Source organism: Sinocyclocheilus anshuiensis, unplaced genomic scaffold (assembly GCF_001515605.1).
Source record: "Sinocyclocheilus anshuiensis isolate Anshui unplaced genomic scaffold, SAMN03320099.WGS_v1.1 scaffold997, whole genome shotgun sequence".
NCBI classification, from domain to species: domain Eukaryota; kingdom Metazoa; phylum Chordata; class Actinopteri; order Cypriniformes; family Cyprinidae; genus Sinocyclocheilus; species Sinocyclocheilus anshuiensis.
The window spans coordinates 3,133,463-3,158,003 of NW_015555715.1; the positions used below are offsets into that span (position 1 = coordinate 3,133,463).

The window sequence follows — 24,541 nt, forward strand, 5'->3', positions numbered from 1 at the left end:
CTTCGATGATCCAGTTCAACCATACTAATAAGCAAAAATTACTCTAGACGAACATTTGTGTGTCTTTTTTTATTGCTGAAGTGTGTTGAAATTTCTTCTTCTGCATTCTACTGTACGGACGTAAATTTACTTTCCCTTCAGCCTGAGGCTTATTCATTTCACTTTTGGTGTGAAAAGGCTTTTATATTTGCCAAAAATATAACTTTTTTATTTTAAAAACAAACAAGCAAGCCCTGTACAGATTTTAAAAGTAACGCAAAAGTAACGTAACGCATTACTTTATATACCGTAATTCGTTACTTGTTATGGAGTAACGCAATATTGTAATGCATTACTTTTAAAAGTAACTTTCCCCAACACTGATACACAATATGATGTTGTCTGTGTGCGCAGTACCCTAAAATAAATATGCTGACTCTGACGACCATAATTTACTTTCCTTGACAGTCAGAATTCATGCTTAGAAACCACAAATTTAGCTTTTTGGATGTTTAATAATAAATTGAATTGAATGTTTAAATAAATAAATAATATATCTATCATGTATTTCTTTGTCTATACAGGTTTGAGGATTAGTGGTGTTTCAAGCTGGATCTTTTCTGATGCGCGTGACCATTTTACTGCATTCAAAGATTGACTATACTACGAACCAATAGTATTTGACTGAGGGCAGCGTATACGTATACGCCCCCACTAAAGTGACATCTGTTTCGTTCACATCTACAGTAGTTAACTTAACAACAAGGAGAGAAAAATATGATTTTGTAAAGGTGACTGATGACCACAAAATGGTGTAAGGGCGATATTGAAACTCATAATTAATTTAGGCTATTATTATATTTTATGTACTTAGTCCAGTTATACCAAGAATTTCAAATTTGGAGAGAAAAGTGATACATTGTGATTTCTGGGGAAAACACTCTTGCTTAAACACTCTTTTAGCATAAGAAGACACGAACATTTAAATAAAGTAAATACTCGTGATGATTCTGTGACTTATTTCACAAATAAACCGTCACGACTTCTTATTGGTGTGCAGGAAAAAAGTTTAACGAACAATATCAGTGAACGGATCTGAACAAATCTTTTCAGTGAACAGATTCAAAAGATTCGAGTCATTAATCAAAATATTTGACTAGTTAGCGGAGTTAATTAAGGGTCGAGTCACTCCGCCCATTGTTAAAGGACCTCATTAACGTTAACGCGCCAGGTTCAAGCGTGGTGGCCCATGAGCTCATCTCAGGGTAAGTTGGAATTGCTTTTATGTTGTTCAAAACAGCACAATAAAACAATCGAAGTAATATATATTTTGAGAGAATCTGTAAATGTTTTGCTTTTCTCACAACAAACATATGAGATCCTTAGACGTTGTCGTTGAGGCCTACCTAAGGAGACTACTCTCATAACTTTGTTTACATTTTTGTGTGGCTAAATTTTGAGTACATATTATGTTTGAAAGAATAATAAAATAAAACATGAGCAGATCACATTTGATCCATCTAACATCCCACTCTCGAGTTATTGGTATTGCATCGACCAATCCATATTGGTTGATCGCTAATTTACAATGTTAGTTGCCGTACTAACCCCCTTTTTTCCTGTGAAAATTTTCTGACTGCAGTGGTCTGAAATGGCCTTTGTGAATGCAGCGCAGCAGCATCTGATCTTCTCCAGCAGTGGGGAGGAGGACAGCAGTGACAATAGCTTTGATGAATGGGCGCACAGGAGTGTTCCAGTCAGAAGCCCCTGTCGGACACCCCGGGTACAGCGCCACCGCACCAGGAGTATCACAGTTTCCCCATCCATCCCTACCTCTCCCATACCGTATGCTGCTTGGAAAAAACTCCGGCTTTGTGACTCACCCAGTACACCAAAGGTGATCTCACAGTGCCTCAGTTTCATGTAAATGTTGAAATGATGTCCATCTGCTGTATGATTTGCAGTAGCAATACATTTGACCCTTTAAAGAATTGTTTACGGTTTATATCATCAAACTTCCTCTACCTACAGAGTTTGCTGTCTAAATCGACCCTCCTTTGCTCTAGCAGCAAGCCATGTCACAGTCAAAGATTCCTTCGTTTGTCTACTGCTTTTGATCCTGTGCCCTCAGTGAACGTTAACCCTTTCACACCAGAGACGGTGTGCAGGAACAGTGAACACCACAAGAGGAAGAGCCAAAGGAGTGATGATGATGATGATGAGAACGATGCACAAAGGTAACGGATCTTTGCTTTAATCAACTCCGTTTGAGGGATTAGATTTACATTGAATTACCTTTACAGATCTAAGGAAACTCAGAACTCGTCAGAGGATGAAAATTTCTTCCTCCCCTCAAAGGTACGGTTTCAAAGGCCATTGCTTAGCCTTGTCTATTATGTAGTAGGTTTATAAGTCTTCGTAATCCCACCAAAAGCTTTGGTAAATCTGTGTTCTCTCACACGGTCTCCCATCTGTTGCCCTTCAGAGGCCAGCAGTGTCAGCCCACATGCTGTCGCGTTATGAGAGTGAGTTTTTAGAGCTGGGCTGCATCGGCGTGGGCGAGTTTGGTTCCGTGTATCGATGTGTGAAGAGGTTGGATGGTTGCATGTACGCCATCAAGCGCTCACGCAGGCCAATTGCAGGCTCTGCCAATGAGTGAGTAAGCGCTGCCAACCACGCTGGGCTTAATGTTCTCAGTTTTCCAAATTTAAAACCTCAAAGGACAATTCTATATATGGTTAGGTTTTGTATATGGTTTTTGTGCTTCCTCAATGAATCTTAGACTCTTAGATTATTAATGTAATTTTTTTTCCCCTTTTCAGGCAGCTGGCCTTGAAGGAAGTGTATGCCCATGCGGTGTTGGGCCATCACCCTCATGTTGTCCGATACTACTCTGCATGGGCTGAGGATGACCATATGATTATACAAAATGAGTACTGTGATGGTAGGACAGAAGATCACAAAACTACGTAGATGGTCATGTGTTTTTTGTTTTTTTACTTTGAGAAGCTTTTTTGGTCTTATAGGTGGTAGCCTCCATGATGCTATAACTGAAAAGGGAGAGCAAGGAGAGTTCCTCAGTATTCCTGAGCTGAGGGATCTTCTCCTACAGGTCTCCATGGGGCTCAAATACATCCACAGCTCAGGCCTAGTGCATCTCGACATTAAACCCAGTGAGCTCTGTGTCTATTTCATTGTTTCTCATATGCCTAAAATACTCAGTGAAACTGGACTTTTTGACTGGCACATGTTTAAATTTCCATCCTTTTTAGGTAATATTTTCATCTGCCGTCGACCCAGCTTGAGTGCTGGTGGAGAGGGAGATAGTGAAGATGATGAAAGCCCCTCTGGAGTTGTATATAAAATTGGTATCTACCTACCTGTACATGTTTTTAACCCTTGAATGCATAAGTGATTTGCCAGTAATTATTACATATTTGGGTCTTTAGTGACCTGGAATGTATTTCTAACATGTCTTAACTGCCCATGTTGCCCTGTAACTTCATCATATTTCAGATAAAATGTCATTGTTTCGGTCAATGATTTTGGCACTCCAAAACCATTTTGACCGAAATTATTATTTTTTTGTTGTTGTTTTAACCAAATATTTTCTGTTTCCAAAAATTCTGTGCATCACTAGATCTAATAATGACAACTACAAAATATTAAAATAAAGCATATTTAATTATTGATGTTTTAGGGGAAGGCGTGGCCTAATGGTTAGAGAGTTGGACTCGTAACCCAAAGGTTGCGGGTTCGAGTCTCATACCGGCAGGGATTGTAGGTGGGGGGAGTGAATGTACAGCGCTCTCTCCCACCTTCAATACCATGACTGAGGTGCCCTTGAGCAAGGCACCGAACCCCCAACTGCTCCCGGGCGCCGCAGCATAAATGGCTGCCCACTGCTCCGGGTGTGTGTTCACGGTGTGTTCACTGCTGTGTGTGTGCACTTTGGATGGGTAAATGCAGAGCACTAATTCTGAGTATGGGTCACCATACTTGGCCACATGTCACGTCACTTTATTTGTAATTTTGACTTGCAATATACAGTAGCTGTATATATTTGGTGATATGAATATCTTGTTCTTTAGGTGACTTGGGTCATGTAACCTCCAGCTCAAGCCCTCAGGTTGAGGAAGGGGATAGCCGATTCTTGGCCTATGAGGTCCTGCGAGAGGTATGATATCTGTTTGAATTTTGTCCAGAGTGTTCCATTTTTTGCAGAGTTTAAATTATAGCAAAACAAGCTAAACTGTGGATGTAACCAGTTGCTGGCTTTTTTCCTCACAGGACTACACACATCTTCCTAAAGCAGATATTTTTGCACTGGGCCTGACAGTGTTATTAGCTGCTGGAGCTCCACCACTTCCTCAGAATGGAGATGACTGGCACAGCCTCAGGCAGGGTGAGCTACCCAGCCTGCCCCAGGAGTTACCAGCACCCTTTAAAGACCTTCTAAAGGTACAGTTTGAGTAAGCAGCACATCTTTGTAATGGTTTATTGCACTCTCTGTAATGGTTTCTTTTATTTTTTGTTTCTTTAAAGAATCATCAGCATTTACTTCATGCTACACTCTCAGAAAAAAGATACAAAAGCTGTTGCTGGGGCAGTACCCTTTCAAAAGGCGCAGCTTTGTACCTTATTTACCCCCAAGTTATGCATATTAGTACCTAATATGCATAATTTTATTTCCCTGAGTGTGTATAGTGTTGTTCAAAATATTGAAAATAGTTGTCAAAACTCCAAAAAATCCATTTAAATATCAATAGTACAGTGTGTGTGTGTGTGTGTATATATATATATATATATATATATATATATATATATATATATATGGGCTGTCAGTCGATTTAAAATTTATCTAATTAATTACATGTTTCGATTAATTAATCGAATTAATTGCAAAATAAATTTGACTGTGAAAATACCCACAAAAGATTATTTAAAGCAATTTTTGTGTTAAATGAGAAAGTATCACGTAGACATTACAAATTGTATCTTTAGAACGATTTTATTTGATTCAACATCAAATTTAAGTTTAAGCTGTCATTGAAAATACTTCTTTCACATAAATATTTAGGCTACAACAGCCTAACATAAACTATGGAACATAAAAAGATAATTTGAGAAACATCTCAGTATTTTTTGTTCATACAATGAATGTCACTAGTGACCAAAACAGCTTAGTGACCAACAGTCTTCAAAATACCTTCTTTTATGTTCCACAAAAGAAAGGTTTGAAACGGCATGAGGGTGAGTAAATGATGACAGAATTTATTTATTTTTTGGTGAACTATCCCTTAAATGTATGTATTTTTGTCATCATTATTATTATTATTATTATTATTATTATTATTATTATATATATATATTTTTTAATTAAATGATACTCTTAAGAAAATCTGCCAACAGGTGGCGGTAAATATCTTTTAGTCGTTCATTCATTTGAACGGCTAATTCATTCAGAAATGAAGTAAACGGCTGTCTTTATGAATGGGTCTTTGAATCATTAGGTTCACACAATTCGTTCAAAACGCGGATTCAGTCAGAAACTAAACACCGCGGTGTTGCTCGGAGATGCGCAACAATTCTGCTATGGATTTAAAGGTAATGTTCTCTGCTAAATTGAGCAAAATCCATATTATTGTGTTTAAAATATAACACTATCAACTTATTTACTGAACTGCTGCATAAAATCACATTTAAACTAGTGCTATTCGGGAGTCGGGACAAAATCAGCACTCGTGTGATACTGCTCTCGCTATTACTCTCGCTGCTCGTGTGATATCGCTTATCGTATGATATAAATGAGACAAAAACACATACAGGGGCATTTTTTGCACCAATATCTTGAATTTTATGGAGTTGTCCTGCATCATATTTGTCAACAGTCAACTGTATGAAATGTAAGATGATGTACAGGTTTGGGGGCGGGGCCAGTGCGTTAACTGCGTTAAAATATTTTAATCGCGTTATTTTTAACTAATTAAGTTAACGCGTTAAACTGACAGCATATATATATATATATATACACACACACACACACACTTATCAAAGATTTCAGAATTCATATTTACCATATATTGTATTAGTCAGTTGTGGGCATTGTAAATTAGCTTTCATTCCACCAGCAGAGGGCATAAAAGCAACTATCAGATAATGCTGATGAATGTAGTTTCTGAAGAATTCTCATGAATGTATTGGTGGTTTTGAAGTTGTTTACAATGGATTCATACATTCAGTCTCTGAGGTCAAGATTAAAAACCTAATTTTAATTTCATTAGTATATTTGTTTTTGACAGATGCTGTTAGATCCTGATCCTACTACAAGGCCATCTGCAAATGTGTTGTGTCGGCATGATGTACTGCGCAAGGAGAGGGCCGGCAAACTGGCTGCACAACTTCGCAAGGAATTAAATGTGGAGAAGTTCAGAACAGCTATGCTGGAACGGTGAGGCAGGGGTTATCTAGCAGTGGGCATAGAAAAGAATCACCCCCCTTTTAAAATGATCACATTTTGTTGCTTTGCAGCCTGAAATGAAGACGGACACAATTTTTGTTTTATCCAGCTGTATTTACCCCGTGCGACTTATAACACCAACATGTCAGAATTTATTTATTTTTTTAAACACAATCACTGAGTTGGAAAAAGGATCACCCCCTCCTAAAAATGACTTGTAAACTCAATCAGATTTAGCTAATCACCTTCTCAATGGCACACAAAGCCATATGACTTTCAACTGTGATCAGCTGTAGTCATTTTGATTAGCTCAGCATGAAAAAGCTTTCCTGGAGCATTTCTGTCCTTGGTAGTGCAACTGAAGCAAACAATCAACTATGGGTGGCAAGGCACTGTCAAAAGATAAAGTTGGTGGACAGGCACAAGTCGGGATGGTTACAAAAAAAATTCAAAGGCCTAGAAGCACAGTGAAGTCTATTATTAAGAAGTGTAAGGTATTTGGTACAACACAGACCCTCCCTTGATCAGGACGTTGCTACAAACTGGATGAAAGAGCCAAGACGAAAATGGTCAAAGAGGCTACCAAGAGGCCTACAGCAACTCTGAAGCAGTTGCAGGAATTTATGACAAAGAGTGGTCATTGTGTGCATGTGACAACAATATCACAAATTCTCCACAAATGTGGCTGTATGGGAGGGTTGCAAGAAAAAAGCCACTCCTCAAGAAAGGCCACGTGCAGTCACAACTGAGCTTTGCCAAAACGCACCTTGAAAATTCTGAGGCAGATGAGACTAAAATTTAATTATTTGGCCTCAACACCAAACGATATGTCTGGTGGAAATCCAATACAGCTCACCATCCAAATAACAGCATTCCTACAGGAAAGCATGAGGTGGTAATATCCTGTTATGGGGGCAAATATTCCCACAAAGTGACCTAGATATGTGGGGGGGTGTTAGAACGAGCCGTTTTAGGGGGGTGTGGCAGAGTCTTAACTTTGATAAAGAATATCTCTTTGGTTTTGAGACTTCAGTCTTTGCAACTTCAGGGATCTTATCTATTCACGAACAGCTTGTAACACTCCAAAGAGAAGGGAAAACTTTAAATCGCATCATATGACCCCTTTAAAGGAGGTTATTCTATTCTATACCCAATGTACTATTCTCTAGTACTCAATTTCAGGAAGTAGCACTTGTATTATTTACCTTTTTGGATTAATCACTTCTGCTTATAGAGGTCTTAATTTTCCATGCCTTTATTTCTACTTAGAGAACTCAAGGAGGCCCGACGGGCTGCTACCTCACCCCAGCGGTCATCACAACCAGGGTCTCTTCCAAGAGCTGGGAGGAAGCTTGTGGGCAGAAGTGCAGCCCGTTCCATGAGCTTTGGTTTCCCTGGATACCAGCACTGATTCCAGCACTGAATTTGTCATGTACTGCATGTGTCAACAGACCTACATACTGAATTTATGGAATGCAATAGTCAAATGCTTTTGCATTACTCGGCGTTTGTCACTGGTGAAACTTCAGGTCCTGTTTTTGTCTTAACGCTGAACCGCACCATTTCACGTAGTTTTATTTGTGGCATGAATCGGTGCATATTTATGGTTTACTGTTGAATGGCACATTTATCTTGTCAAATAACTGGTGCATTTTAATTGTAAATAAAGTTTTTAAATGTTTAAATTAAATTTAATGCTGTTTGATTTACCAATTTAAACAATTGGATGTCAGTCAGGTAATGTGTTTTCGTATTGACAATAAGGGGTGATTCTAGCAGATTAGATTTAGCAAACTTATAGCTGGCCCCACTTCTAGGAGACTTTTGTATATTGTCTAGGACAGGGGCCTTGGAATAACTTTTTCAGTCTGAATGCTCTAGTTTATTTACTGCTCTGCCTCATATTCCACAGTGTAGGTGGTGTAATAGTTCAGCCAACTTTTCCTCGGTATTCTTTATCTAGCATGTGCAGTCTAACAGAAGGGGAACTCCATTTCCAAAAACCCCTCTGTCCTAAAGAGAAGTTAAGTTAAAAGAACGAGGGTAAAGCCGCGTGTTCACATCATAATTTGAGACTTTAACGTCTGTTTATCTCGGCCTTCTGAGTCATTCTCGGCAACTGCTACGTTTAGAAAGGTCGCACATAATTTATGCCTTTACACTATAAGTAAACCGCGAGAATAACATTATCTTCTTTTTTTTGTGGATTTCTAGCTGCTTTCGCTTTTCCTTAGTCTTTGACCACGCCTTCTGTGACGCGCAGGAAGGCGGGGGATTCTTAAGAGTCGCAGCACATTGTTTATTAGGCTACAAAGCTTCACTATTACATGATGTTTTGACTTGAAGTTTATGTAAGTAATGTTTGTTCTTTCACTGTAAAGTACAGTCGACACGTATATAGACAGGATTTTAAACATTTGCCTCAAAGGAGACTAAATAACGTTAACCGGTATTTTTGCTACTAGATCGTAGCCTAGTCGCAAGTGTTTTATCATAGTTTCTGTGGATAGTGTTACGACAGTTCGTGCTATGTCTTTAAATATAAACATTCATTCACGTGTTTACTGTTATATTTACCCAGATAGACTAAAGTTTCAGGCTTCCTTCAGTTTGACTCAAGTTTCCTGTAAGTTAACGTTAATGTTCAGAAGTGCTCTGCATCTGACTGGTATTTTTTATTTTAACTGAACGAGTAAACACTGAGCTTCATCTAGCCTAAGTGTCATGTGTGTGGTCCCTACAGATGAATTTGGACTACAGATTTTCTTTGTTTCGATCTGAGAATCATTTTTTTCTACAACTGATCTCGGTTTTGCAAAAACTGCTCTTGCTTTAAACGGTTCTTGTAAACGTCATTAAAACATGTATAAAATCAACCCCAATCCTCGATAATCATCGAATAATATTAGCTAGCCACTAATAAACAGGTAATATCATCAGCTGTTAGCTAGTTTGGGCTGGGATATTTCATGATGTTATTTAAGCCGACCGAAAAAGGTCGCACATTTATTTACGTTTAGGTTATTTAGCTATATATAGCAATCTATATAGATATATATTGTTTTTATATACAGCTGTAATACATTTATATATAATACAACAGTGGAGCATAGCGTTAGCAACGCTAATGTCATGGGTTCGATTTCCAGGGAATGCATAAACTGATCAAATTCATACCTTGAATACAGTGCAAGTTGCTTTGGATAAAAGAGTCTGCCAAATTCATAAACAAATACTACACCCTAACAGAAAACTTTATGCATGTTATGCATCAGGCCATGTATATGCTTGTAAATCATTCAAAACAGTTGCAGTGACTCATGTTTGATCTTATCTTATAATGAAACGACGTGCTTTTGCGTTTTTCTTGAATCGCAGAGCACTTGTATGAGGCATTGTACGGGTTTGTGCAATGGACTGCAACAGAAACTTTGGCAACATTCCAGACACTTCCCTGGTGCTCCTTTCCTTCCTTAAGCAAAAAGGCTGCCAGAATAGCGAGCTTAAAAGAGAGCTTGATGATCTTGATGAACAGCTAAAGCTGCCTACAAATCACAATTATATTGAGAGTGATGGGGAATTACAAACCGATGGACATGTCTCATTCAGCTACAGAGAAATTTTACATGAACTTCAGCATCAAGTTCAGCCTCAAGTACCAGGTATATTAGACACTGATAAAAATTTCTGACAATTTTGCATGCCTAATTATTAGTTATATTAAAAGTACTATATTTTTGCCATTGTCTGTGTCTGTTAACGCTGCTAATGCATCTTTCCATCTCAGTCAATGCTGAAGAGGCTCAGGCAGCAAGGGAAATGGCTGCAGAGTTGATCAGAATTGCAGACCTGCTTGAGCACAGAGTCCTGTCCCAAGCTGCTGACAGTTTGACCAAGAAACTATGCAGATCTCAGGAGCAGGTGAGACAAATTACTGTATTGCAAACTAATCTTAGCAGTTTACATTTCTAATAAATTTACACTAATTGTTGCTCCTTAAACCTGGAAAAACCATTTCTCAATATTCCTTAAACATTTGCAGTTTTGGGCCAGCCATCTGTCTGATGGAGTGAAAGCCTTACTTCTCCAGGTGGCAGGTGCCAAGGAGTTTAAGAAGGAACTTGTGGAGATGGCCTTCACTTTTGTGCTTATGAAGAGTGTTTGTGAACATGCACCTAAATTTTTGTTTCGTCTTTATGGCACAGTCGTGCAGTATTTCTTACCACACAGATCCCACTGATGAGCTCTGTGTTCCAGTTATACGTTTATAAAGTATAGAGTGTGAATATATGTGTATAAATAACTGATAGATTTGATACATTACTTTGCCTGTAAAGACAAATGCATATCCTTCATTTAAAGTGATTGTCGAGACTGAAACCTTAGCAATACCTTATGGAGTATATATTTTTTCTTTATTCCCTTGTAATACGGTCTGAAACAAGTGATGTACGTTTTGTTGTTGTTGTTTTGGCATTGTAGCCATATTAAGTTTTATGGTCTTGTTAGGCATTTCTTTAACTGCCATGGAAAAATAATACCCCGATTAAACAGGAAACTGTACATTAAATCAAATTTAAGGAAAAAAATGTATTCTCTTTTCCGATAACTTTGTTTTGATTTCCTTCAAAAAAGCATGGTCTATAAGGGATATCACATGATCAACCGTCCCTTTTATGTACAACAACGCTGACTCATATCAATACAAAATGGAGGAAGTTCTTAAGAGTTTGCATGATTTTTTTTTTTTTTTTAATTTAAGCAGTTATGATGATAAAATTCATGCTTAAATCAGGACACAAACCACCAGCTTTACCCTTGATGGACTACGATTTTATTTCACAGCTTTTGTCCATCTGACACGCACACAAAAAACCGCACTTTCTCTGACGTGAGGTTGCCAACAACTGACAAAACAGGTGGATCCTGCCTGTACATATGACTTCTGCTTGTTTTCAGTTGTTTTGACCAAGGTCTCTTTTGGATAGGCACACAACAGGGAAAAGAGGGTGACAAGGCTGTGCCGTGCAGGCCTTTTTACCTTTCAAGGACAAACAACAGCACAAGGTACAGGCAAGGTGTAAATCAAAGGCAGAAGACAGAAAATACTTTATATGAGAAGACAAAGAAAAACAATAAAGGGCCGAGGACTGGCCCAGAAGACATTTAAGAGACTTTCTGGTCCCACAAACCTGAAGTCAGCATTTGATTTGAGCGACAGACAGTTAATGTTACCTAACACAGCAAATCACTTTTTACTCTAGAATTACAAAATCCATTTGGATGTTTCTGAATCATGGTGGTTTAAGATTAAACCACAAGTTTAATGTTTCACCATATTCTCATTTCAATATTTCACAAGATTTTATTGAAATTGCTTTTGACCCAGAATTAGGAACATTTAATTACAAAATACACGCTTAGAAACATCATATTAGAAAACTAAATGACTTTTCATCTAGCATTATCTCCCGCTTCCTGACGTTGAGATAAATTCAGTCAACTGTGCCCTGTCACCATGGCAATATTGACTGTGCTGGTGTAGTATTTTCACGAGTGCTAAACAAACATGTTTTTGTACCTTAAACATTCACATTATAGCGAATTGCTGTACATTAAGAAATTACAATCCCTTAAACAAAATGTATCAGCCAAAGTGGAGGGGTTTCCCATTTGAGGCTGTGACCTAGGCTTCTACTTTTTAAATTCACCCAAAAGCATTCATGCAAGCCTAATCAGGTCTAATTTATTCAAAATATACATTAAAGGTGGTTAATATGAATGTCTAAATGAATCAAGGATGCGTGGAGACTTTGCTTTTGGTTGTTGCGAGTAATTTTGTATAAGTACTGATATATTTTGGGAGAATATCAGTCACACAATCCATCGGAAGAGCACAGCCCATAAAGTTTTGCACTTTTAATATTTCATTTCTGATAAGGTAAAATCATAATCATGCACTCACACAAGCTTGTGTTTTAAAATCAAACTATTTCATTAAATCAAATACTTATATATGAGAATAAACATGCTTCACTAACAAAAATTAACTTACTTCCTCTGAATCAGAAGCCTTAAGGTTCCTTTTGGAACTAGGAACCTTGGTCACAGCCTAGTGAACAGATCACTACTATGTTCACTAAAGGCCAATTCACACCGCACAGACAAACACCAACAAACAAGTTGGCCGTTGGATTTAGAATTTTATGAAAAATAACTCCGACAAACACTGATTGAACATGTTTACTCGGGTGAAAACAAACCCCGACCAACACCGACAGGGGTAACACACACTGATCACACAAAACCCAACAAACATGTACAAACAAGTTTGTAGGCATTTGTCTGTGCAGTGTGAATTGGCCTTAATACAGCACAAAAGAAACCCGACTTTGCACCTGCAAGTTCCTCTCCAGTCATAAAGCTGGTTTAAAGAACTAAGCCAACAAATAAAAGCAATGAGAATAAAATAAAATGGTATGGCACATAAGAGGAGTACTTTTCCCATAAAGTACTGCTTGTGGCAGCACTGTGACCCACAGGGCTTCCATTAGGGCAAGAGATACAGTGAGGTCATGGACAGTCACAGACGCTCTACTTCTTCCTGTAGGCCAGCGCTCCAAAAGCCAATACTGCAGCGATGGCCACCAGGGCAGCACCACCGTATAGCAGCACGGGGAGGTCAGAGGTCTCAGGCTGTGGCACTGACTTTGTCTGCACCTCAGGAGGGGTCGGAACAGGGAGGTTGTGGGCCGGGGAGAAGGCCTTCAGATCAACCTCTGGAAGTATCTCCTGCTCCAGGGTTGCTTGGACCACTTCCGGCTCTAGATCAGGTGGGGGTGATGATTGTGGCTCCACAGGAGCTGGAACAGGCTGAGCTTGAAGCTCAGGCTCAGGCACGGGGAACAAGGCGGTAGCAGCAGCAGGGGAGGCTGGGTGCTCTAGCTCTACTAAGGCTGGAGGTGGAGGGATCTCCATCACGGTTTGTTCCACAATCGGCTCAGGTGCACTCTGCACCGACTCTGCGGTTGGTGCTTCTTCTCGGACAGCAGCGAGTTCACTCTCACTGCCCAGCACGCTAAGTACGCTACTCTGCAGCTCCCCTTCCTCCACCGTCTCCCCACCTTCTTCAAGCAGTTCGGCATCTTCACGCTCCACATGGACAATGTCAGAGTTCGAGGAGTTGTTCTCGCTTTGCTCCTCAACTAACGCCACTCCCTCTGCGCTGTCCAGACTCTTGGCATCTTCTGGGTCCATCATGCCAACCTGCGCCCAAGACTCGTGGCCTGTCAGAGACACAGGAAGACTCTCTGTCTGCCAGGAAGCTGGCCCACTGCTATCTCCAAGAGTCAGTAGTGAAGCAGGAGGGCTTAGCTGATCCGAGGTCTGTTCACCTGACAGGATGTAGATGTCGTTACTGTCCTCGGCTATGATCACGCCAGGGTCCTCAGCTTCATCCAGGCTGAACACAGTGCCCTGTAATGTAAATTCATATGCAAAATTATTCATTTTATTTTTTTTATTTTCAAAAACGTGCACTAGCATTCAAAGGATTGGGGTCAGTAAGATTTTTTTGAATAAATTAACACTTATTTAATAAGGGTGCAATAAATTGATCAAAAGTAACAGAGTAAGGTCATTTATAATGTCACAAAAGGTTTCTATTTCAAATAAATGCTTTTAAAATTATTTTTATTTATTTATATTCATCAAAGAATCCTGGAAAAAAATGCATCACGGTTTCTAAAAACATATTAAGCACCACAACTGTTTTCAACATTGATAATAATAGTAAATGTGTCTTGAGTACCAAATCAACATATTAGAATAATTTCTGAAGTATCATGAAGTAATAGGAAAATTTATATTTGCCACCACAGGAATAAATCACACTTTCATATATATTAAAATTTAAATTATTTTAAATTGTAACAATATTTAACAATACTACTATTTTTATTGTATTTAATCAAATAAATGCAGCTTTGATGAGTGTAAGTTTTAATCTAAATATTTTTTTTAAAATCTTACCACCCCAAACTTTGAATGGTATTGTAGCTTGTTAAAATAAAACGTATTTATTAAACACACACACACACACCAACTTTCAAACAGAATCATTGGAGTATGTCTTTTTTAGTACTTGAATTTACCATGACAGGCATCATTTGTCACTGAATTTCTTATGCCACCCAGTGGAGTGTGAGAGTAATACAGCTCTAATAATAAATTCTCTCTACTTCATGGTTGACTAAACAAAATCAACTTTAAAATGCAAAGCTGCAGTGATGGACACTTATTAACTGAATAATATTTGAGTGTATTTGGCTGATAAAAGCTTTTAGTCAGTTCTCCTAGTTCTTGCGCAAAAACTGTAAAAAAAAAAAAAAAGAGTACATAAACAGATACAGCAAATCAAGTTAAAAACAGTGTTGATTGGTTCTTATTATCTAAAATAACTTGAATGAAGCATCTTCTTTAAAAACACACAAAGACAGACCTGAGGGAAACGTTCACAATAAGGAAAGACCTCAGCAGGAAGTGTGTTAATCCACTCTCCACCTCTATTCACTGTACTGTTGGCCAGGGTCCCTCCTATCTAGTCATGTCTTTATCTTCCTCTGTCACCCACACAATGATATCACCATACAGCTGTGGTGTGCGCATATGCCACTGCGTTCTGCATGTCTACCACTACTAGGTCAAGCATGCAAAACGAGCCTATTTGAATTTGAACGCATTGTCTGTAAATCCGTCAGTTTCTGCTCATTTGCATAAAAAAAAATATATACTGCCCTTGCTCATCTTAAAAGACACCATTCTGCTCACTGTGCCTTTTCTGGTCTTTTAGATTTCAGTAATCCACCAATGTGCACGTGCATCTAGTTTCAACATGTAATCCTGTCTCACATTAGACCCCAGCATCTGGATTAAAATCTGATGGCCAACAGAGAGAGGACCATAAGCACACAACCAGTAGAATGTGACAGTGCCTTATACATATCATATATATATATATATATATATAGATAGATAGATAGATAGATAACCATCACATGTAACCTAAAAAATAACTAAATAGTCATATGGCTTTAGAGTTTCAAAGAAACCAGTGGACCATATGCACTTCAACATTCATATATTAAGACAGAAATTCATTTATTTATTTAAATCTGCATGGCAAACACAACAAACAAACAACAGGTTATGTTAGTAAAGTCAAAAGTTTGGGGTTGAGATTCTACTTTGAAAGGTCTGTTATGGAGGCTTTCATCAAGGCTGCATTTATTAATGTTTAGAAACATTTCTTATTATCAAGGTGGAAATCAGTTCTACCAAATATTTTTGTGGAAACAATACATTTATCAGGATTCTTTAATGAATAGAAAGTTCAAAAGAACAGCATTTATTTGAAATTGTATATCTTTACTGTCATTTTACTGTCATAGATTTAATGCAAATAAAAGCATTAATTAAAAAAAATAATAATAGTACCAGCCCCAAAACTTCGAATGGTAGTGCATAATGAGCTATGTAGCACTGCACATATTATACTTGACTTACAGGTGATAATTTTTAATGAAAATGACACAAAATAATCTGTGGCCAGTAAAGACACCTACTTAAATGCATGTGAAACCATCACAGAAAACTAGATTGGGATGGATTTGAGAATGTTGACTTATTTTTAAGCCGATTAAATAAACCCAAGAAAAAAAGTAACAAAAACCCTATTTACATAGTCTAAAATTGACAATACCTTTTTGAACGGTGGAGTAAGATGGATGTTTCCTGCAAGATTAGGCTTGCTTTCCTATCCAGAGACTGTCTAAAAATGAAGTTATGCTGTAAGGCGTGTTCTCTTAGGTGAGCCTTGTGTGCCTATACACCACTCCACCCTAAGTACATGTACCCACCCTCACCTAAAGACAAAAACTCACCCATATCTGCCAAACTCAAATGCTTTCGCATTCACACAAGAGTGCAATATTGAAGACAGGGTGGTGTACAGAGGATACAACCGGTCTAGTGATAACCATTTAATAATACTGAGCTACTAATAAGTATGAGAACTAATGTGTATACTAAACATACACCAGTATAGTTCAATAGAGTGGGTCTCTAATGCTTACAGAAACTGCATTTTTTTGATCAAAAATACAGTAAAACAGTAATATTAAAAAACAATTTTACAACTTAAAATAACTATTCTAATATATTTCAAGAACAGCATTTATTTGAAATAGAAATCTTGTGTAAATCCATCATAAATGTCTTTACTGTCACTTTTGAACAATTAAATGCATCCTTGCAAAATAAAAGTATTAATTTAATTTTTTTTTTTTTAAATCTTCCTGATCCCAAACTTTTGAACAGTAGTGTCCATAAATGTGAATGCTCATACATTCTGAATCACAATCACTGTAGACACTAGACATCTTTTCGACAGTATATACTACTTCTGACACACTTGTAAGGCAGTTTCTATTGTTAAGGCATCCACACCAAAGATAAACGTATCTTGTCTGTTGAGGGTGCACCACACATGTGGATTTCCACATACTGTACCATTTGACTGTGAATGCTGAACTGTGTCTGCTGATAAGAAGACCAGTTTACCCACTGCATCATGCAACCTACTGGAGGAAACTCACCGCTTAAGCCTGCTCATTCATTAATAAACAGAGCATTAGCCTTTCACACAGACTTGACTCTTAATGGGTTAACATCGCCCCTTTAAAACTAAACATATACTAAATGTACGCAAGCAAATACTTAATATTGTTAAACTGAATCCAAACCAAATTTGGATACTAGCTGAAAGATTCCTCTGAATCTCCTATAAGATGTCATGCATACAGGTCACCATCTCAACTAGCCCTGTGAATAGTTTGGAGGCAGTCAAACTGGGACAGCCTTGCTCCAGCTGAATCATAGGAGGATTTATCAGATTTATTTCTGTTCTTCATCTCTGGAGTGTGTGGGGGTGGCGTAAGGCCTCTGTTTGTGTGATGAGAGCAGCACATCGCCTGTAAAATGTAGTTACGTAAGAGGCCGGGCCGAGCGATCTGATGTGACTTGAGCACCGCTCTCAGCACCTACTGATATACAGACAGGGGCACACTGCTTTGGTCCGGTTTGTCTGTACCAGCACAACAGGAGTCAAATTACATCACATCATACCATCTCAAGAATCGTTGCTGTGCCATGTGACACAGACACCCTGAAGGTCAACTCTGTTGCGTACAGAGGGACAAGAACGGGACAAAGGGGTGGAGTAACTCACAAGACAAAATGTCCCTCACGTCCCACACACCGGGTATCTGTTACCCCTTTGGTGGTGCATTGAACGCTTTCCCTTGAGCTACAGGAGTTATCATGATCAGAGCAGACAGCGTGATTCAGCGGGAACATGTCATTGACTTGTGCTGTATTTTAGTTTTCAAAATGGCTTCTCACTGCTTTGGCCTGGGTTTTGCAGAATAGACACACACAAAGATCCCTTTTCATTCATGTCACTGACTTTGGGTCTCATTCATGAATTGCGTATTAAAACCATTTATACATGAATTGACACTATATTAATGCAGCAATTTAGAATGTTTTAGAAAACAATTTACTCAGAAATTCATTCTCATGTTCTACTTACAAGGCTTATTTTATTGTTTTGTAATACTATAACAATTATTGTACTTCTTCAAGGGTGCAAAAAAAACAGTGACTGCCCAAAACACAATTATATTCATCTAAAAGCAGTACTGAGCAAACAAAGTCACTCCAACTGCAGTCATTTCAACACTAAAACAGGTTAATCCTCAAATTAAATATTTACAGACTGGCCTATTTAATGGACATAACTAAATGGAGAATTAAACCTTGTGAGAGTGTTCTTGTGTTTGCTATTTTATTATCCATTTACAACTTTGTTGCCACGGCCATTACATAATGGAGAGCAAGAAAGCGGTCAAAAAAGACCTAAATTGATAACGTTTATATTTTTGTGCAAATGGACCAGAAGAGAACATCTAGAAGAAAGCAGCTGTCCTACCTGCCTGTGTTCGGCGCAAAACTCCAGCAGTGACCACAAGGAAATAAAGTGAATGAGAGAGAGAAAGTATAGGCAGGATAAAGGTTGCTGTCAGAGTAATGGGGCTGGAACTGCTGAGCAGGAGGTCTGGTTTGTTTGCACACGGTCTCCTCCTCGTCAGACTCCTCCCAGCTGCATTCAAACTCTCACAGATGCTCATCCCGTATCATCTACGCCAAAGCTCTCGCTCCATCACTGGAATGTGGTCCTGTACTGAGCGGCAGTATAAAACAATGGTCTCCCCTCCTCCCTGTGTCAGTGTCAACGGCACTCTAATTAAATTAATCCTTCTGACTGAGTTCTTCAGCTTGCACAACACAGAATGCATGAACTGAGTCTTTCATACGGACGGCCCTCATCTGAGATACAGTGTGACCTAAATAGGATGTTATAAACAAACAAGAACTACATCATGCTTTACGACATCATCTGACAGACGTGAAGAGTTGTTCTCATAAAACATTTGCATGAGGGTATGATAGCCTTCCGAAATTATCAATCTTGAGTTTGAACTATCAAATTACATACAATTACATTTTGATAAGATGAATGGGAATGAGTGTGCGCATTATGCAAAACATTAAGTTAAAGAGTAATTTTTTATTATGATCTTTAATGTGAAGTTGCAAAGAGTTGTACCATAAACAAATATGCTCATGATCACCACAGTTTGACAGAAGCACCCTAAAGTTATCACTGTCCATAAAGGTGAGAGGAAGGTGAAATTGTTGATGAAACACTAAACAAAGTTATCTCAGCCATCACATAGCCACGTAATGAGTTAAAAAAAAAAACACTGCTAAGGATTGTATGGATAACATAGTCCTTCACACTTTGAGCAAAAAATGTAAACAAAGTATCATTTGTCAACATACAATGTGTTGGTGAAGTTATTCTAGCATTATCCAGCAGCAGCTGAATTAGGTAATATGTTAAAAACATGAGCACAGCTCTGGCTCCCTCTCCTGACAGGAGTCTTGAAAAACACAGTGAATGACCATTCCTCCCCAGTTTTGTATTTTTAACTGACCTTCACCTCTTTAGGGCAGTGGTTCTCAACCAGGGGGCCTCAGCCAACCCCCAAGATTAATTATTATAATTAATATATTATCATCAATAAAATTAATATTAATGATAAATTAAAATAATTTAACTTTAAATGCTAAAAATGCAAGAAATCAAGAAATTATTTTTTTCCCCTCTCAATAACTAGAGTTTCAGTTTATAAAAAGAGATTAAAAACACTGGGGAAAATATCTTATCTACAGATAGTGTGTTGGACAATGGGGACCTTTTAGTTAAAAAGGTCAAGAACCACTGCTTTAGGGACACCCAGTTAGACACTTATACTGTCATTTGTTTCATAAGTTGCTAATAGGTTGCACAGACATTAATTTATCATTGAGTGCTGTGCATTTGTTTTGTGAACTCACATAATGCACAACTACACCAGAAAAAGAGACATAGAAATGTGCATTACTGATAGAAAAAAAGTTTGAAATGGAAAAAAACTGGCTATACCATCCAGGTCGAACTACAGACAGTACATCACCCATCAATTATAAGTCACTCACCCATCCTCCCTGCTGAATGATGAAGTCTGATTGCGATTCCTCAAGGTAACGCAAACCATGGTGTAGCAGTGCTGCCAGTGGCTGCCCCTCATTCTGTAGGGCTTGTAACAATACTAAGGGTACCAACACCTAAACAGTGTAACACAGAATAAGAAAATGAAGGACAGACACATTCACGATTCAGTGAAAACATCCCAATGGCCTTTAGGGTGCTTTGAGTGTTTTGGATTACCTTGCTCCATCCTCCTTGAGCATGAGAGGACACCTCCTCCACCGCTGCTCTGAAGTGCTCAAAGTCCAAATCACTGCACGAGAGGCACATACATAATGAACATTTCTCTGCATTAATCTGAATTAGCTTGTTCTTCAGAAAAAACATCAGCATAACATATGTTGAAAGCTTTCGTCAATATTTAAGTTCAATGTCAAGAATAGACATTTGAACTAATTTAAAGCCAACTTATAATAACTGTGTGTGCAGGCTGTTTACACAATGCATTTTTCTGGCATAGACCTCTGCCAAGTACGTTGCTAGATCTTTTTTCCAACTACTAAAATTATCCAGGAATTTTCCCTGGACGTTTAAAAGGACCTGCTCAGAAGCGTGTGAGTGGCGGAGGACAGGTGTGTGTCCAGGTCCCGTGAAACACGGTCCCCCAGCACTGCCAGGCTGTCTTCTATGGAGCTTTCTGGATTGGCTGGACTGAACACTGGGGATATGAGCTGATCAAAACCAGTCCTGGAAAAAGCTGAGCAGAAAAAGAGGCAGATGACTTTAAACTATGATCCAGATACATTTTATCATGAAATTACAGTGTAATAACAAAAAATATCTTACAGGCCGCAATTTCCTCTTCCAGCTGCTTCATTTCATTCTCAATCGGTTTCTTCAGGCTGCTATTCCGCTCTCTTTCCACTTCCTGTGTAGAATGGCTCTCTCCTGCACAGAATCATAAAATATCTATTAATCACAAAAAAAGGTTTTTGTTTTTTTTTGCCTGCAGACCTTACCGATATATAACTGTTATAAATAATTATAATGTCTCGTATTTTGATGTTATCATTTACCTGGTTAAGTATGACCAAAATGCTTTTTACTAGGGCTGTGCGATATTGAAGAAAAATGCGATATGTGATAACTCATTAAATAATGCGATATTCGATATGCGATACGATAATGCTTAAAGTGCCACATGCTCAGTTGAAACAGTTTTACTCAGCTGTTGCCGAGTCAGTTCTGTGAACTTCTATAACTATCTTGTGTCATATATATATGGTTATTTGTATGTATGCATGTACCAAGAGTTCCTGTTTGCTCACACTTAAGTGGTGAATAAAGCTCATTCTGATTCTGATTCTAATAAGAAAGCACCCCTACAACAACTTCTGAAAGTGAACAGTGTTTTACTCGAGCATTACATAAAAATGTCATTTTAACATTAGTGTAATCATTTTAACATGAGTTTAGGAACTGAATAATAAAAAGGGAAAATAAAACACTGCTTAGTATTTACTCTTTGAATTCAATATGCACTGATTCTTATTTAAGCTACAAAAGTTATTTCGGTAAGAGCAGGGAGTGATTTTCTCTTTGTCTTTTGTTCATGGCCCCAAATATTGCAAGCTGTAGCGATATGCATATTGCGATATGTACATTTGCGATATTTCGATAATTTCGATATATTACACAGCCCTACTTTTTACCTATTTATTTCTTTATTTTATTTTTTAAGGAAAAAAAGAGTTAAGTTGTAAATCTATATAGACAAGATAATATGCAAGATACAATGACAGATGGAATCTGAGGCTCTTTTGGAGCAAAAATATTTTTTGCTACATTACTACATTTAAAGTAGTAACCTTGATTTTTTTTTTTTTTTATTCAAACGTGTAAGCATTATTACAATTTAATCAGTTCCTTAAATATTTTGCTAATCTCAAGTCCTGAATTTTTGAAGCAATCTTGATTATTTGAATTTGATGCAAATATATTAAGCCAAAACTAGTCAGAAAACTCCAGCTATTAAAATCCTCAGCTGAATAATTTTCTACATGACTGATGAACCTAAAAAAGGTGAAGTGGAAAAGAAACTAAAGGTGAAACTGACTGGAGTGTAACACAGATGCACTCATTTTATCCAAACATTAATTGACTTTAATAAACCTTAAACAATCTAATAGATGCATTTATTATCAAACTCACCACTTTTGAACAAAGTCACAATATATCATGTGCTCCAGATAATATATGTAAATAGCAAAAAGAAAATTAAGACCAGGTACTTTTAAATTAATTTAGATTATTCCACATTAACTGTATTATATTCCAAATACATTATTAGAAACAATACTAAAACATAGTGGCTATAATACAACTGGCATTTCTGTGGTGCCTTAACCCATTGCGTGGCTATTCATTCATACACTGGTGAATTATTTAGTGTTTGTGCAGGCTTTTAGCTCTCTCAACTACACAGACCCAGTGAATGACTACAGGAAAATGGAAAGAAACTGATTTAGAGAGAGTGTGTATAAAATGACTATGAAGCAGACAATAAAGCCTTTTACAACATTAACAAATGTTTATGGGAGATCACATTGACTTTCACAGGCCGGGCCGGTCTTTGGTCAGTTTTGTTCAGGCTAAGCTTTACTCTGAACAGTGGCATGTGAACAAGCCAACGCTGATCGCACATGACAGTCTGTCAGAGTGCAGAGTGGGTCGAGTGGAAAGAGGGATCAGAAGCTACTTTCAAAGCTGACTGAATGAAAACCAGAGCAGGACATAGGACATTCCTCATTGAACCGCTGATATGCCCAAGGCTCCAATATCTCCAACAGGCAGCTTAAGCCCATACCATCCTCTGTGTTGAAGTCAACCAGACTAACTCTCAATGACAAACTTTGCATTCGCTTCTGAACTCCACAAGGACTAAATAAAAGAACGTAAAAGTCAATATTCATGAGAATCCGCCTTACAATGTCTCCTCTAAACAAACTGCCATGGACTCGGCAATTGGTCAAACGACATCTAAATGATTGGTCAAAAGACATCTAAATGATACCAACAGGACCAAATTGGCCAACCGTATATGGACTGCGACATAAGTATAGACAACACATGCACTCTGAAGGATTTGTTAATGCATTACTTGCAATACCTACAGTCATTTTTCAATCAAATTACACTAGTTACGACACTCTGTATATAGCACTTTGAGTTATAGTCCATGTTCAAGGGCAAAATGGAGATTCCTGGAGCAGGAATGTGACCTCAGCAACTGTGGACAAACACTTCTAGAACTGTAATGGTGCTGTTAGCAACCCAGATTCTCAGCAAAACAGCTCTATGGACAGTATAAGAGGTGCTAGAGCAAGAGGAGAGAACTATTGCTGTAGTGACTGTTTTTATTAGTTTTTTTCTCACACCATCTACACTGCTTTCTCTTGCTGATACAGACATGTACATTTATGTTTATAAAATCTACCCCATTAGATGCATATTGAATGTATTTTACACAGCGAAAACACAAGCTGACAATCTAGACAGCACAGTTAATGTATACAATAGTGTGGGTAATGTTTATATGGTTGACAACAAACAGGACTCTATTTTATTCAAATGATTAATGATTAAATATCTTCAATTCATTTTGGTTTTAATAAGATTTCCCTAAGAAATAGACAAGAATGAACCTGGTGTCCTCAGTGATTCCTATTATTTCTGACAACATAGCACTTGAACGCAACAAAATAATAATTATGATTCTAGAATTGGAAAGTAAGAAATTCCAAATAGCATGTAAAGGCATCATTTGTTCACTGTGGTATGTACATGACTTTTGTGATAATGCATCTCAATGTATGGGATGATATTAGACTCAAAATGATTAATAGATGCACGCACAATTATCCATGTACTGCATACATTTTATACATGTATCTTACTAACCACAAACAAATGCCTTTCAATTTGAGTCTGTGGAATTCGGGATTAAATGATTGTGCAGCGATTTGTACAAATACAGACATGTTTGTGAATAAAAATGTTCTGTTCTGCATTAATATATCATAAATTGCTCATGCAAAAAGGAATCCGTGCATATGTGGATCAGGTGACACGCATGAATTAATCGACGTCTAGTTCGAGTCGATCTTGTTCGGTTCATTTGGATTTTGAGACTTCATTTTCGCTGTTTACAGCATTTCAAGTCCCACACACACACAACTACCAACGAACAAGGCCCAGTGCAATTCATTAACGTGTACACGATTTGAAAAATTCGCAAATGTGCGTCACTACACTGAAACAAATGCTTTTCAACCGGTATCTGCAGAGTTAGGAATTGCATTAATGTGCAGCATTTTGTTCAAATAGAGACATATTTATGAATACAAATGTTTCAGTTTGTATTAAAGTATCATGATTTGTGCATGTAG

The 24,541-nt window shown here is 37.9% G+C and overlaps 2 protein-coding genes across 6 annotated transcripts in view; one reads left to right on the top strand and one right to left on the bottom strand.

The window, feature by feature from the left end:
• Positions 1-1,146: 1,146 nt before the first annotated feature.
• Positions 1,147-8,121, top strand: LOC107672327 (wee1-like protein kinase 2). Of its 2 annotated transcripts, none has more exons than XM_016465475.1 (12): positions 1,147-1,244; positions 1,622-1,876; positions 2,011-2,216; positions 2,283-2,337; positions 2,465-2,634; positions 2,802-2,923; positions 3,006-3,152; positions 3,252-3,347; positions 4,071-4,156; positions 4,270-4,440; positions 6,282-6,430; positions 7,709-8,121. In XM_016465475.1, the coding sequence occupies exons 2-12, from the start codon at positions 1,631-1,633 to the stop codon at positions 7,848-7,850; spliced, it is 1,590 nt and encodes a 529-aa protein (XP_016320961.1). In that variant the 5' UTR covers positions 1,147-1,244; positions 1,622-1,630; the 3' UTR covers positions 7,851-8,121. The 2 variants fall into 2 exon arrangements, with proteins under 2 accessions (XP_016320961.1, XP_016320962.1); XM_016465476.1 differs by having other exon boundaries at positions 1,164-1,244; positions 1,650-1,876.
• Positions 8,122-11,366: 3,245 nt separating this feature from the next.
• The window catches only part of LOC107672257 (bcl-2-like protein 13), a 20,862-nt gene continuing 7,687 nt past the window's right edge, over positions 11,367-24,541 (bottom strand). For all 4 annotated transcript variants that reach the window (XM_016465368.1, XM_016465367.1, XM_016465369.1 and 1 more), the window contains exons 3-7: positions 20,940-21,041; positions 20,694-20,850; positions 20,334-20,406; positions 20,102-20,230; positions 11,367-13,915 (exon numbers count right to left, since the gene is read on the bottom strand). In XM_016465368.1, coding sequence (XP_016320854.1) covers positions 13,034-13,915; positions 20,102-20,230; positions 20,334-20,406; positions 20,694-20,850; positions 20,940-21,041 — 1,343 coding nt within the window. In that variant the 3' untranslated portion in view covers positions 11,367-13,033. The remainder of the gene's footprint in view (positions 13,916-20,101; positions 20,231-20,333; positions 20,407-20,693; positions 20,851-20,939; positions 21,042-24,541) is intronic.